The sequence below is a fragment of the Formica exsecta genome, unplaced genomic scaffold (assembly GCF_003651465.1).
Source record: "Formica exsecta isolate Colony F162 unplaced genomic scaffold, ASM365146v1 scaffold120, whole genome shotgun sequence".
Lineage (NCBI taxonomy): Eukaryota > Metazoa > Arthropoda > Insecta > Hymenoptera > Formicidae > Formica > Formica exsecta.
Window position 1 is genome coordinate 1813721 of NW_021848537.1, and position 11991 is coordinate 1825711.

Sequence of the window (11991 nt, forward strand, 5' to 3'; positions counted from 1 at the left end):
ATAATAATATCAAAATAATAAAATAATAATATTAATAATAAATAATAATATTAATTAATTAATAAAGTAATTAATTCCCCCTTTTCCCCGGAAGTTTTATCTTGTACATGACAAAGTTGAGAGATTAATCCCTTTTGCTCGATCCTGAGAAAGACGAGATAGAACAATTTAATTTGATGACTTCGCGAATATACATACGGCATCGCTGATCTCACACTTTCCGTTCAACAGCCTGTGCTGGATATAATTAGTTTAACGTTAATATATATGGAGGCACTAATGAGAAACGTCTCGATGCACTTCCTTACGTTCTCTGCCGCCGCCGGATGCTAGTATGGCGGAATCAATTAATTCCGGTCTCCTGCCGGTTAACCACTCGATGAAACGCTGCAGCGTGGACGACGATTCCGGTACGTAGATAGATACCCTGCGTGATTTCGAGATTTTAGTAAAGCGTGTTTGGTCAGAGGGAATACGTTCAGAGGATCTGACATATTTCAAAACGATTGATATATGCGGAGTTTTAGACGTATATATAGAATTATGATCGAATATCCATCTTCGATGGATTCAACTAAGAAAGCGTCACTTGCGAAAATATATATTTTCATGTCGCATACATTGTACGTATCGCATTCTTCTTTATCAAGTTTCTTGAACGCTCTGTCTATATATCGGAGCTTTCCAAATATTGTTGAGCACCATATCGGATGTTTTGAATATGGAGACTTTTGCTTTATGCATATACGATTTCCCTGTGCATACTAAAATCCAATATTTCATCATCGAAGAAATCCGTTTTCAGGAATGGTATTGTAGATCCAATGTAAGAGAGAATTATATCGCTCAATTTAAGATAATGAATTTACTTCCCCGTCTTTCATCGTATTTTCTATTTCTATATTATTGTAGAAGTGATTTATCGTGGGAACGCGTTGTATATAATCCCTGGAAAAAATTGTTTTTCCGTGAAATCCGGTGATCGGATTTTCTGGCGCACGCGACGCAAACTAGCAAATGCGTGTTTCACATGGAATAACAGAATGGCAGAAAATACATATTTCCCTCCGATGTATGCGCAATACATGCGATGTATGCGAATGTAGAGAAGCGAACGTTTACCTTAAACCGCGATAGATGAAAGTGCAAAAAAAGATCGTAAAGCATAACGTATTGTAGTTGATAAAAAAAAAAATATTAAATCACGCGTATGCAAAGAAAGAGATTCGTTTCTCTCGTTGGCAGCTAACGCTGTCAGCTTTATGAATAATAATTTCATTTATAAACGCTTTTTCTTTCTCTCTTAGAGAAAAAGTGACGTTTCCGGGCCACGGAAAATTTGAAATTTATTTTCGTTTACTGATCGATAGCCGGGTTTGAAAGAGTTTTGCCAAAGGACAACACAACGCAAACTAGAGATGTTCTATAAATCAATGAGTAATGCAGTATATTCGACCTTTTCTCAGTTGTTATAATACATCTGGATTACAGATCGCAAGATAAATATTTTCCGTAAGAACGCTGAGACTCGCCATGAAAATATAAATATTTTTACGGCATAAATTTCTGACGTACTTTCAAGGATTTATATTTTCTTCCGCATGCTTTACTCGAACAATACCTTTTCTCGTGATGTCCCGTTTTCAGAGGCAAATGGCACACTCCGTATCCTCTAATTACGTCATGGCCGAACAAATCCAATCCGTAGATCGACATAATAAGCTGTGGCCCTGTAATAAATTATGTATTACTTGTAATTTGGAAAACGTGAAACGTTATACAAGCAGGCCAAGAGATTTTTTTTATACATTATTATATTATATATATATTTTTTACGCTTATATATAATGCATGCAACAAAAATAAAAATAATAATATATAAAATAAAATCTTAGTTTGCTCTTACATCCGTGTGGATTTGTACTTTTGAACGTAATGTTCAGGGGAAAATTCCAAACGGCGAGATTCCTTGGATCATTGCTGCATTTACACATTTGCGTCAAACCTTCTTCGATTCCCTGTAAAAGAGAAGAATAATTAGAACAGATAATACAAATTAACAATACAAATTTTTGTATGTTATTAGCCTCTGCAAATAACATAATGCGATATATGCCACTTTTTTCCATATTTAAAGTATTATCGAAATTAATGGTCGGTCTCTCGATTATAATGAATCCTATTATTTAATTAATTTGATTTTCCAAAGCTATATATTATGTAAACTAATCTATTATCGGAACGAAACATGCACTAATAAATACAACAGTTTCTATGTACATTTGGAGAATATTGAATCTTGCATAATTTATAAATTTTAAATATTAATTATAATTAAATCTATGGAATTATAGATGCATAACTCTTGCATTTTACACCCACGCAATGGTTTATTATTAGCGAAAGGTAAAAGCGTAGAGAAAATAAAAACAATAAAATATATATAACAACCGATGGAATTTCACCAATTAATTCGATTCCACCTCGGTCAGTATTCATTAATATAAAAAGGAAACGTTATATTCTGAACACACACAGACACATGCTGAGAAGACTGTATACAATTTTCTTTTAGATATAATCCAATATGCTGCAAAATGGCTTAGATTGCCGAGAGGATGCCTTTTGTGACGATTCTAACGTGATTTGATCTCTCCCTTTGACTTTCTTTTATTATTTTATTGTAAGAGTTTACCGTGACTACGCTCCATTCCGGTCCGAAATGAAAACTGTATTTGCAGTAAACGTTATCGGTATCATAGAACTCTGCGTGCTCAATGGACCCGGTAATGGATAGAAAAAATTGTCCTTCCACTGCCATACTGATCGAACAGAAACAGCGTTGATTTCTTTTTAAACTTTTAACAATAGAATAAACTATGAGACACTCAAAGAACAATTGCAAAGGAACCTCTTAACTTTCTGTTTGTGGCATTGTACCTTACGCTGTCGCCATGGAAACACACCTGGTCGACACATATGTCGTGTCAACGATGTAAGCAGAGAATTTCTTGGCGATTTTTTTCTTTTCATAATTTTTTGTCATAAATTAATTTAAATGTCTAAAAAATCAACGTTATTTTCAAATAAAGTACATATAATTATTCTTACCTCAATTGATTTTTTCAACTCTCGATGTCTTTTATCAAAGCAACAATTAATTTGCACACTGCTGAAAAAGAGAATATTCCAAGAGCTAATCTTTTTTTCATATCATTTTCGGAGTATATCTTAAACTAATTTCCATTTATTTTATTATTTCTATTAATTTCAGTTCGTTTTTCTTATATTTATTTCAAGAAGACTCTTAAAATAAGGGAATTAATCATGTGCGACTCGTTGACTAATAATTTATTTGTTCTCGTCGACGGCGAGACCACTACATTCTTGGTAATGATAAGTAATATGTACATGTAACAACGCCACGAGTTGTACGCGATTCAGAAACGATCCGTTAATAAGATCGCAATTACTTTGGTGTATCGCAGAATAAGGGAGAGAGTGTCTCAAACTATTTTTCCATGTCGCGTAAGATGTAAGTATTGTCAAGTAGAAGCGCGAGGGCGGAGGGAGAAGGGAAGGAGAAATCAATGATAAAGAGAAAATGATTTTCCTAATAATAACCACGCATCTAAATACATATCTAAAAGACATTTAAAAGATTAAGATCCTTTAGATGCTTTTACGATATACGTTTAAACATTCGCGTCACGATGGACTATGATGGCTACCAGGCACTATGGCGTATATATAATTCGCTTATCTCTAGGAGATAGAATTATGATAACGACGTTATGCACCTCGATCGACTTTGCCTCATTTCTGCGACGTGGCGGCACGTTCTCTCCATTTTCACACAAATGCGTTACGCGTTAATAACAATCGGCTAATCTCCGGATACTCGATTTATCTGCTCGAAAGTTCCTTCATACGATTCAAGGCGGAGCCGGCTTTGAACCAACCGATCTGTTGCTCGTTCAGTGTGTGGTTTAAAGTGATGGTGTCCACTTTGCCATCCTTGTGCTTGATTTGCGCTTTCACTGGCTGCAAGAGTGATAACGAATAAATCGGGAGACATTCGGAAATTTTATACGGAATGTTAAAAAAAAAATAGATTATAGATGTTTGATGCTTTCTCAGATTTAAAATCCTATAGTTTCACGCGAGTAAAGTGTCATTCACAAACCTTGCCAGGTGCCAGGTCCTTTAATCCAAGAAGACTAATCTTATCGTTAGGTTGAATCTTATCGTAATCGGCGGGATCGGCGAAAGTCAAAGGCAGGAGACCTTGTTTCTTTAGATTCGTCTCGTGGATACGTGCAAAGCTCTTGACGATGATGGCGCGACCGCCAAGATGACGCGGTTCCAGAGCTGCGTGCTCCCTGGAAGAACCCTCGCCGTAATTCTCGTCGCCTACGGCAACCCATTTCACGCCCTTCTTTTTGTAATCGCGTGCAACGTCCGGCACGGTGCCCCAATCGTTTGTACCTTGGTTCCTGATCTTGTTTACCTCGCCATTCTCGGCATTAACGGCTCTGAAACAAGAACAAATACGATCGAAGTGACATTTATTAATTTCATAAAAAAAAAGCTGCAAAAAAATCTGTATATCTTTAAAAATTTTAATTATTTTATTACAAATTTTTATATTAAGTTTATATTAATTTCATAAGCGATTTGTCATTCTGTCGTTCTACTTGCGTGAGACATTCAAGCTTACCCGATAAACAAGTTGTTGGAAATATTGTCGAGATGTCCACGATATTTGAGCCATGGTCCGGCCGCGGAGATATGATCCGTCGTGCACTTGCCTTTGACTTTAATTAGAATCGTCAGATCCTCCAAGTCCTTGCCGTCCCACTTGTCGAAGGGTTCCAGCAACTGTAATCTTTGGCTCTTCGGATCCACGTCGAGCTTGACCTTGCTACCGTCTGCCGGCGGTGCATCGTAGGTTTCCACACCGGGATCGAAACCGCGATTAGGTAACTCGTCACCTGTACAAGCACATAAATATATTTATTAGCAATAAACACACATACATATATATATATATACATATATATTCTATAAATTTTTGCATTAAAAATTATATAAGCATTATACGCATATTTTCTCTTTCTCTCTTCGATGATAATTATATGCACAAACATACACAAATTATTATTGTCGACTAACCATACGGATTGTCCAGGAGGAATTCTTTCCCATCTTTGCCTTTTAGTTTGTCGCTGAGGGGGTTGAAGTCAAGCCGACCAGCAATGGAGAGAGCAGTGACTAGCTCGGGACTGGTGACAAACGCGTGAGTCGCCGGATTAGCGTCGTTTCGACCGGTAAAGTTTCGGTTGTACGATGTGACAATCGTGTTCTTGTCACCCTTTTTGATATCCTGACGATCCCATTGGCCGATGCAGGGCCCGCAAGCGTTAGCTAATACCGTGCCGCCGAAATCACGAAGAATTTCAGCCTAGAATAAATTAACGCAATGTAATATAACGTCATGTAATGTAGATAATTTTTTGATACTCTTTATTATTTAATAAATCATGTATTTTGAAGAATTATTTTTTTGCAAATATTATGCATTTTAAAGAGATGCATAATATTTGCAAAATTGGAGAAAACTTACAATTCCATCGCGCTCAATTGTCGCGCGGACTTGCTCGGATCCGGGAGTGACGTTGAATGTGGATTTTGCTTTGAGACCATGCTTCAGAGCCTGCTTGGCGATGTTCGCGCATCGACCCATGTCTTCGTAGGAACTATTGGTGCAGGAACCGATTAGGCCGACCTTGATTTCATTTGGCCAGCCGTTCTTTTTTGCGGCATCGCCTGTCATGTTTATACATATCTTCATAACAACAGAGATAAAAGAAGCAGATCTTTTTTCAAGTTTCAAACGTTTTAATTACCCAGTTTAGAGATCGAATGAGCCAAGTCGGGTGTGAAAGGTCCGTTTACGTGCGGCTCCAAAGTTGACAAGTCCAATTCGATGATCTGGTCGTACTTGGCGTTAGGATCCGCCGACAACAAGCTCGTCTTGTGTTGATCGGCGGCTGCGGCGATATCCGAGCGTTCGGTTGCCTTCAGGTAATCCTGCATCCTGTAATTATACGGGAAGATTGAGGTGGTAGCGCCGATCTCGGCGCCCATGTTGCAAATGGTAGCCATTCCGGTACAGCTGATGCTGTCAACGCCCGGACCAAAGTACTCCACGATGGCACCGGTACCGCCCTTGACCGTGAGAATACCGGCCACTTTCAGGATGATATCTTTGGGGCTGGTCCAACCCTTGAGCTCGCCCGTTAGCTTCACGCCGATCACCTTGGGACACTTGAGCTCCCAGGGGATGTTTGCCATAACGTCGACAGCATCGGCGCCGCCGACGCCGATGCACAGGCAACCTAGACCGCCACCGTTCGGCGTGTGCGAATCGGTGCCGATCATCAGCAAACCCGGGAAGGCATAGTTCTCGAGGATGATTTGATGAATGATGCCGGAGCCGGGATTCCAGAAGCCCACACCATACTTAGCGCTAGCGGTTTGTAAAAAACTGTAGACCTCCTTGTTGATATCCTTGGCGCGACTGAGATCTTGAGCTCCGCCGACTTGTGCCGTGATCAAGTGATCGCAGTGGATGGTGGAGGGTACTGCTACCTTCGGTAGACCTGAGGGAGAGAGAGAAAGAGAAAAAAATTCTTTATTTAGTACCGCAATAATCTGTAAAGTCCTAATATTGGTGATTAAAGGTCGATGATTAGTAAACTTACCGGAACTGATGAATTGCAACATTGCCATTTGCGCGGTCGCGTCCTGCATAGCGACGCGATCCGGTCGCAATCGGAGATAACTGGTGCCACGGACGATATCTTGTTTATCAGGTTCATCGAAATGAGAGTAAAGAACTTTTTCGGACAGAGTCAGCGGCCGAGTCAGTCTGGAAAGAAAAAACGTCGTTTCAGAAAGCGATACAAAAGCGATTTTCTCGTTTTCTGTCTCCTTACCTCTTTTTAACTATCTTCAGATTTTCTTCTAGCTTGTCATAGGGCAGATAATTAGCCGAATCGAATTTTGATATTGCCACTTTTGCGGCGGCGAAGCTCAATGGACTCGCGCTGAAGCATCGTTGCTGCACGTCCGCCGCTAAAGCGGACAGTTTCTGCAAAGTAAACAGAATCATCTTGCAAAGTAATCGAATTATCTTGCTGACTTTTTCGAACGCGTTTGACAGGTGTATATATAGATTTAGAAAGAAATCATATTATCAATTGGTGCGTGCCAAAACTTTTATATGCATATATGCTACGCAATGTCGTTTATTTCTGATCACAATTACGTAATTATAGCCGAGATGCGTGACATTTATTGCACTTGAAAGAGATATTTTTTCGTAGATAAGCGATGCAATGAACACTAATCTAAATAAATAACGATAAATAACCATCGACAATACGCAATAACAATTATGAGTAGCGCCTTTATATGCGATACGTGCTTTACACAATTTCTTCCTCTTAATATATATTTTTTTATTTTTTCGGTACAACCCCCTCCCCACCATTTCGATCCAACTTTAAATCTCGCGGCCCCCTTCACACACCTGCGCCATATGATACGCATTGAAATCTAACGTCCTCTAAAAGCGAACAATATATACACACACTTCGGCACGTGATTACGTAATGTCTCTGGGATATATTTCATCTCGCGATATTCCTTATTTTTGGACTCGTTCGAATTTACGAATATTTATTTGTGGAGCATCGGGGTGCGTCCACCGTATGCGCCCTTTTCTTCTCCAATGGCCGGATTTTCCAGCTCGTTCATCGTGCTCCGAAAAGTCGGAGCAACGAGAGAGATTCTGAGCACGAAGATCATCCCGCGCACTCCGGAAAACGTCAATCACTCGCACCACAGCTTCTGGAGAGTCTCGCTGTTACAAGACGTGAAGACCCCGTCAATCGTCAGGGGTCAAACAGTATTGACCTCCTGCGAAAAGTGGAGGGAAGAGAGAGGTTCCGGAGCGCGCGCATTCCTTTGTATCTCGCGATTTTCCGCAGATCCTCGATTCTCCCTTCGTATTTACCTGTGCACGAAGAACACGCGTGCAATACGACATGCTGAGAGCGAGTTAGTGATCCGCCGAGTCTGTTAACTCCCGTGTTCGAAGGGCGCAAGCGCCTGATGGCAAGTGTGTGACGGTTCGCCCTCGGTTGACCCTCGTGGCAGCTCTTCTCGAACCGGCCACTACAATGAAACTGAGGAGAACACTTCGTGTCGTTGGTATTGCTTCGTTTTGTGCGCCTGCGCACCAATTGCTCTTGTATCCCGCATCACAATGAGAATCAGACCTATACAGATGTAGGTAACCATCTGTTAAAAAAAATATCATTGATATTTTATCAAAAAATACTAGTCATAAAAAGATGTTTAATAAAGATATTCAATAGTATACAAGATTTCTGAGTATCATATTACAATTAATTAATCAAGAAGCTGTCAAAGTTATTTCCAGGAAATTTCGAGAAAGAATAAGATAAGATAAAAATATATCACATGGTTTGCAACATCTGTCAATGTTAGATATGATAAGACCTGTTCCTATCGTACATTGTGTATGAATAAGAAACTTAAAAGAAAATCTTTATTGCATATCTTTTCAATGTTCACTATCCGAATTCTGCAAGAATTAATTCATATTTTTCATTTTTTAAACAATTTTATTTTATTTACTCGATATTTATTAAAAATATTGTCTAGCTAATTCAAAAAATTCTGAAATGTTTATTCTGAATAAATCGATAACTATTTCGAAGCGCTCTCTATTACTGGCGAAACGTTTCGTTGCTGGAGAGATTTAGCAGCAATTTGTAGTACCAGCAATCGATAAAGAAAAAGTCATGAAAATACTTTGTGATCGCTATACATTGCGTGACATTAAACCGCGGTACCGTCGTTTTTATCGGAAAAATTTTAATAAAAAATTTTGAGGGAAAATTAATTTTTATCTTTAATAAAAAAAAATAACCATTATTGCCATTTTTTTCGAAAATGATATTTATTTATGGCAAAAATATTATAGTCACTAAATCTTCTTTATTAAATGCAATTATAAAATTGTTTTGTATATTAATATAATGTCAACTATCTTTCTCTCGGAATAATCAAAGACTAAATATAAAATAGGCAAGTACTGGATATTTTTATATTTAATTAAATTTTTTGGTATTAATTCAATTCATTCGTTCATTATTTAGAAATAGCGAGATATCAAACAGAAATCCTCGGGGTTAAAGAATTATTACAGCGAGGCTGAAAGAGCATTATAGCCGTTATAGTCCTTGACACGATTAATCCGTTGTAGGTGGACCAGGGCAAGTTTCGACACCACGTGCTTCTCTTGCCGCATTCGCGCGCGTTTACTAACGATCCGTTTGTCGATCGGCGATTTATCGGAACGGATTTACTTTCATCCTCCATTAAAGGTGTCGTCGAGTCTTACGCTCTCGCGAGGTAAAAATCGCTCGCAAGTATTACTCCTCGGATTATGCATAATGTCGTTTGTGACATACGCAACGACAAACTGACAACGATCGCGAAAGAGAAACTCGGGAGAGTGGGATTCTAATTGAAATTGCGAAGCGATCGCACACTGTCAAATTTAGATCGAGAATATAAAGAAACTATATAAATATTATGTCATTGTACGTTTCGGGATGAAAAAAGTTCGAGGAATATCCGGGGATTGGGCGGACATTAACTCTAATCTAAAATGAGGCGAAGAACCGAAAAAAAACAGCAGGAAGTCTTTTTCCTACTTTCCCGAGAGAAAGAGATCCTGCTGATAAATGTATGCCTTACACGCGCAATTATAACGTACTTCCCTCAATGCATTTTTTTTTTTTTTATAATTTTAAAATCACTATTTTTTATACAATTCTCTTTTGAAATTTTAATAATAAATGTCGCCTTTTAAATTAAATTCTCTCTATTTTTAAAAAATTAAAATTTTACTGATCTATTTGTTGACTAACTTTGACCAAATGATAGTTTTAAATTTTAAAAGTGTGATGCTCTATTTTTACATCTATCTGACTTTGCGACGCGATGTGAAATTCACTACGTACGCTCGTGCGTAAGATTATCATATTCCACATCTATGACAATGACTTATCTTTCGAAGGTCGTCTGTAAAAGCAAGGAAGATGACCTTGTCGATTTGACAAATTCGGTCCAAAGAGCGAATGACGGGGTTAGTGAAACGAGGGCGTGTATAACAAAATATATGATAAACCAGAACGCATTGCATCATATTTACATGTCACGTGTCACGTTTACACATAGTCATTGTTTAGAGCAGTCGTTATAATGCAATTCTGCAACGGTACCGGAATTTAGATTAGCATTATAAAAGAAAGACGTATGATTTTATCATGTTGTAGAAATATCGAAAGACGCAAATAAGAATGCGCTGCATCTCTTGCAAAATAGCTTTATTATTTTAACTATAATTCTATCTTATTGTATTATTATATCAACATATTTTACGTTTATGATATTTTACATTTCCCGACAATGCTGTATCTTGTGTTTCGATGTGTGACCTAATCGACCAACCGACGAGCCGCGGGCGATAATGGCGAAAGTAATGGTTCGCTCCAGTTTCCCCGAGGCTACAATTGTATGAGTTGTTACATCCCCGCCTTTTAGCGACGCGCCACGATAATCATTCACCGTAGATCCTTAAGACCATTGATTCTGTCAAATTTCCGGATTAAACCGGAGTTCTCCTATACGTGTTTCCAGTACGAACGAATGAATGAATCATTGTTTGATGCATTCTCTAAAAAAACTTTACATTTTATTTTTTTCTGATAACGCAGGGGAAATCTTCCAAAGACACCACCCCTCAGGAACCGAGGGTAGCGTGAAATTTTTACGCACTAAAAGCTTTGCGGTGGCAAGGTTTTTTTTCCATTTGCAATTCTGCTTTTAACGTTAAACGCACGAACAAACGTTACGCATTGCTATCTCCCTCGGGCGTTTCCCGACGTAACGATGCCGACATAAAAAACGCGTCGCCTGGGGCTTCGTTTCGATGTCGGCCGAAAAATCGAACTCATAGAACGAATTAACGCGCGAAAGGAAAAGGCCACGTGAGCTGTCGAACGTAGCCTCGTTCGCGAAATCTGTTATGACAGATGCTCTCCTTGCACGAAAATTCGACCAAAAAGAGGATATTTGTCCGAAAGAAAAAATATAATCTTTAACTTCTCAGCAAATATTACACATTTCCAGTGAAACAATTTCCTTGCTCGTTAGCAAATTAGTAATCTGTCAATTTGGATACGTCCCGGTAGAATTGTCAAGGGGTTGACACGTGAGTTTTAATAACGACGGCGGAGGAGACTTTAGAAAGAGATCTCTTCCAATACGATGCGTTGCAAAGAGACCCGGACGAAAGGAATTTCGGCGAATTTGCCGCGGCGAATTGCGCCGAGAGACCGGGCGTGTCTGGTCAAGTCCGGTCCGCGATCCCATAACCGGACGAAAGAAACCGGGGTGCGCATGACGTAATTCTGGAGAAAGCGGACGCGCGCATATGGACGTGCACGGTTCGCAAAAAGTATATACGGATAGCTCCGACGCGTCGCTCCATCAATTACGCGAAAATTATTATTATTTCCTGCACTTGTCAAACAGCGTACCCGTACCGAAGATCCTGATGCCTTCAATGACGTTGCATGGCAGGAATCTTCTTTCAACACGAAGATAATCCACCGCGTGCCTCGTCGATTCGTAATGCAGGCAGGAATCTTCGCGGCGAGAAGATAATTGCTTATACGGGATTTAATTATCACACCGATAAACCGTGAATGTCATTTAATCTTGAACCGATGCAATTGATCAAATCTTTTATGCGCTTTTCGAAAATTACTTCGCGAGCGAGTGAGCTCAATTAAAAAGCTATACACACATATATATATATATATG

At 39.0% G+C, this 11991-nt stretch overlaps 2 protein-coding genes across 4 annotated transcripts in view; both read right to left on the reverse strand.

Moving 5' to 3' along the window:
• LOC115241618 (B9 domain-containing protein 1-like) overlaps positions 1 to 3241 on the reverse strand; it is a 5252-nt gene extending 2011 nt beyond the window's left edge. For 2 of the 3 annotated variants that reach the window (XR_003884929.1, XM_029817464.1), the window contains exons 1-4: positions 2696 to 3241; positions 1907 to 2018; positions 1622 to 1730; positions 309 to 427 (exon numbers count right to left, since the gene is read on the reverse strand). Coding sequence is in view for 2 of the 3 variants with exons in the window: in XM_029817464.1 (XP_029673324.1) it covers positions 309 to 427; positions 1622 to 1730; positions 1907 to 2018; positions 2696 to 2821 (466 nt within the window). In the remaining variant the exon portion in view is untranslated. The remainder of the gene's footprint in view (positions 1 to 308; positions 428 to 1621; positions 1731 to 1906; positions 2019 to 2695) is intronic. The other variant, XM_029817471.1, reaches the window with a different exon arrangement.
• A 95-nt stretch (positions 3242 to 3336) lies between these two features.
• LOC115241605 (probable aconitate hydratase, mitochondrial) lies at positions 3337 to 8268 on the reverse strand. The gene is made up of 9 exons (XM_029817436.1): positions 8084 to 8268; positions 7002 to 7156; positions 6768 to 6934; positions 5910 to 6665; positions 5627 to 5829; positions 5176 to 5464; positions 4721 to 4994; positions 4187 to 4535; positions 3337 to 4044 (listed from the first exon to the last, which is right to left on the reverse strand). The coding sequence occupies exons 1-9, from the start codon at positions 8114 to 8116 to the stop codon at positions 3907 to 3909; spliced, it is 2364 nt and encodes a 787-aa protein (XP_029673296.1). The 5' UTR covers positions 8117 to 8268; the 3' UTR covers positions 3337 to 3906.
• Positions 8269 to 11991: the final 3723 nt, after the last annotated feature.

Bases quoted from the DNA above. Each gene is read 5' to 3' on its own strand.
- LOC115241605 (XM_029817436.1), bottom strand. From the start codon at position 8,116: ATGTCGTATTGCACGCGTGTTCTTCGTGCACAG. The intron at 7,157-8,083 runs GTAAATACGAAG...TTTACTTTGCAG, and splicing joins CGCGTGTTCTTCGTGCACAG to AAACTGTCCGCTTTAGCGGC. The intron at 4,536-4,720 runs GTAAGCTTGAAT...TTCTTGTTTCAG, and splicing joins TCCAACAACTTGTTTATCGG to AGCCGTTAATGCCGAGAATG.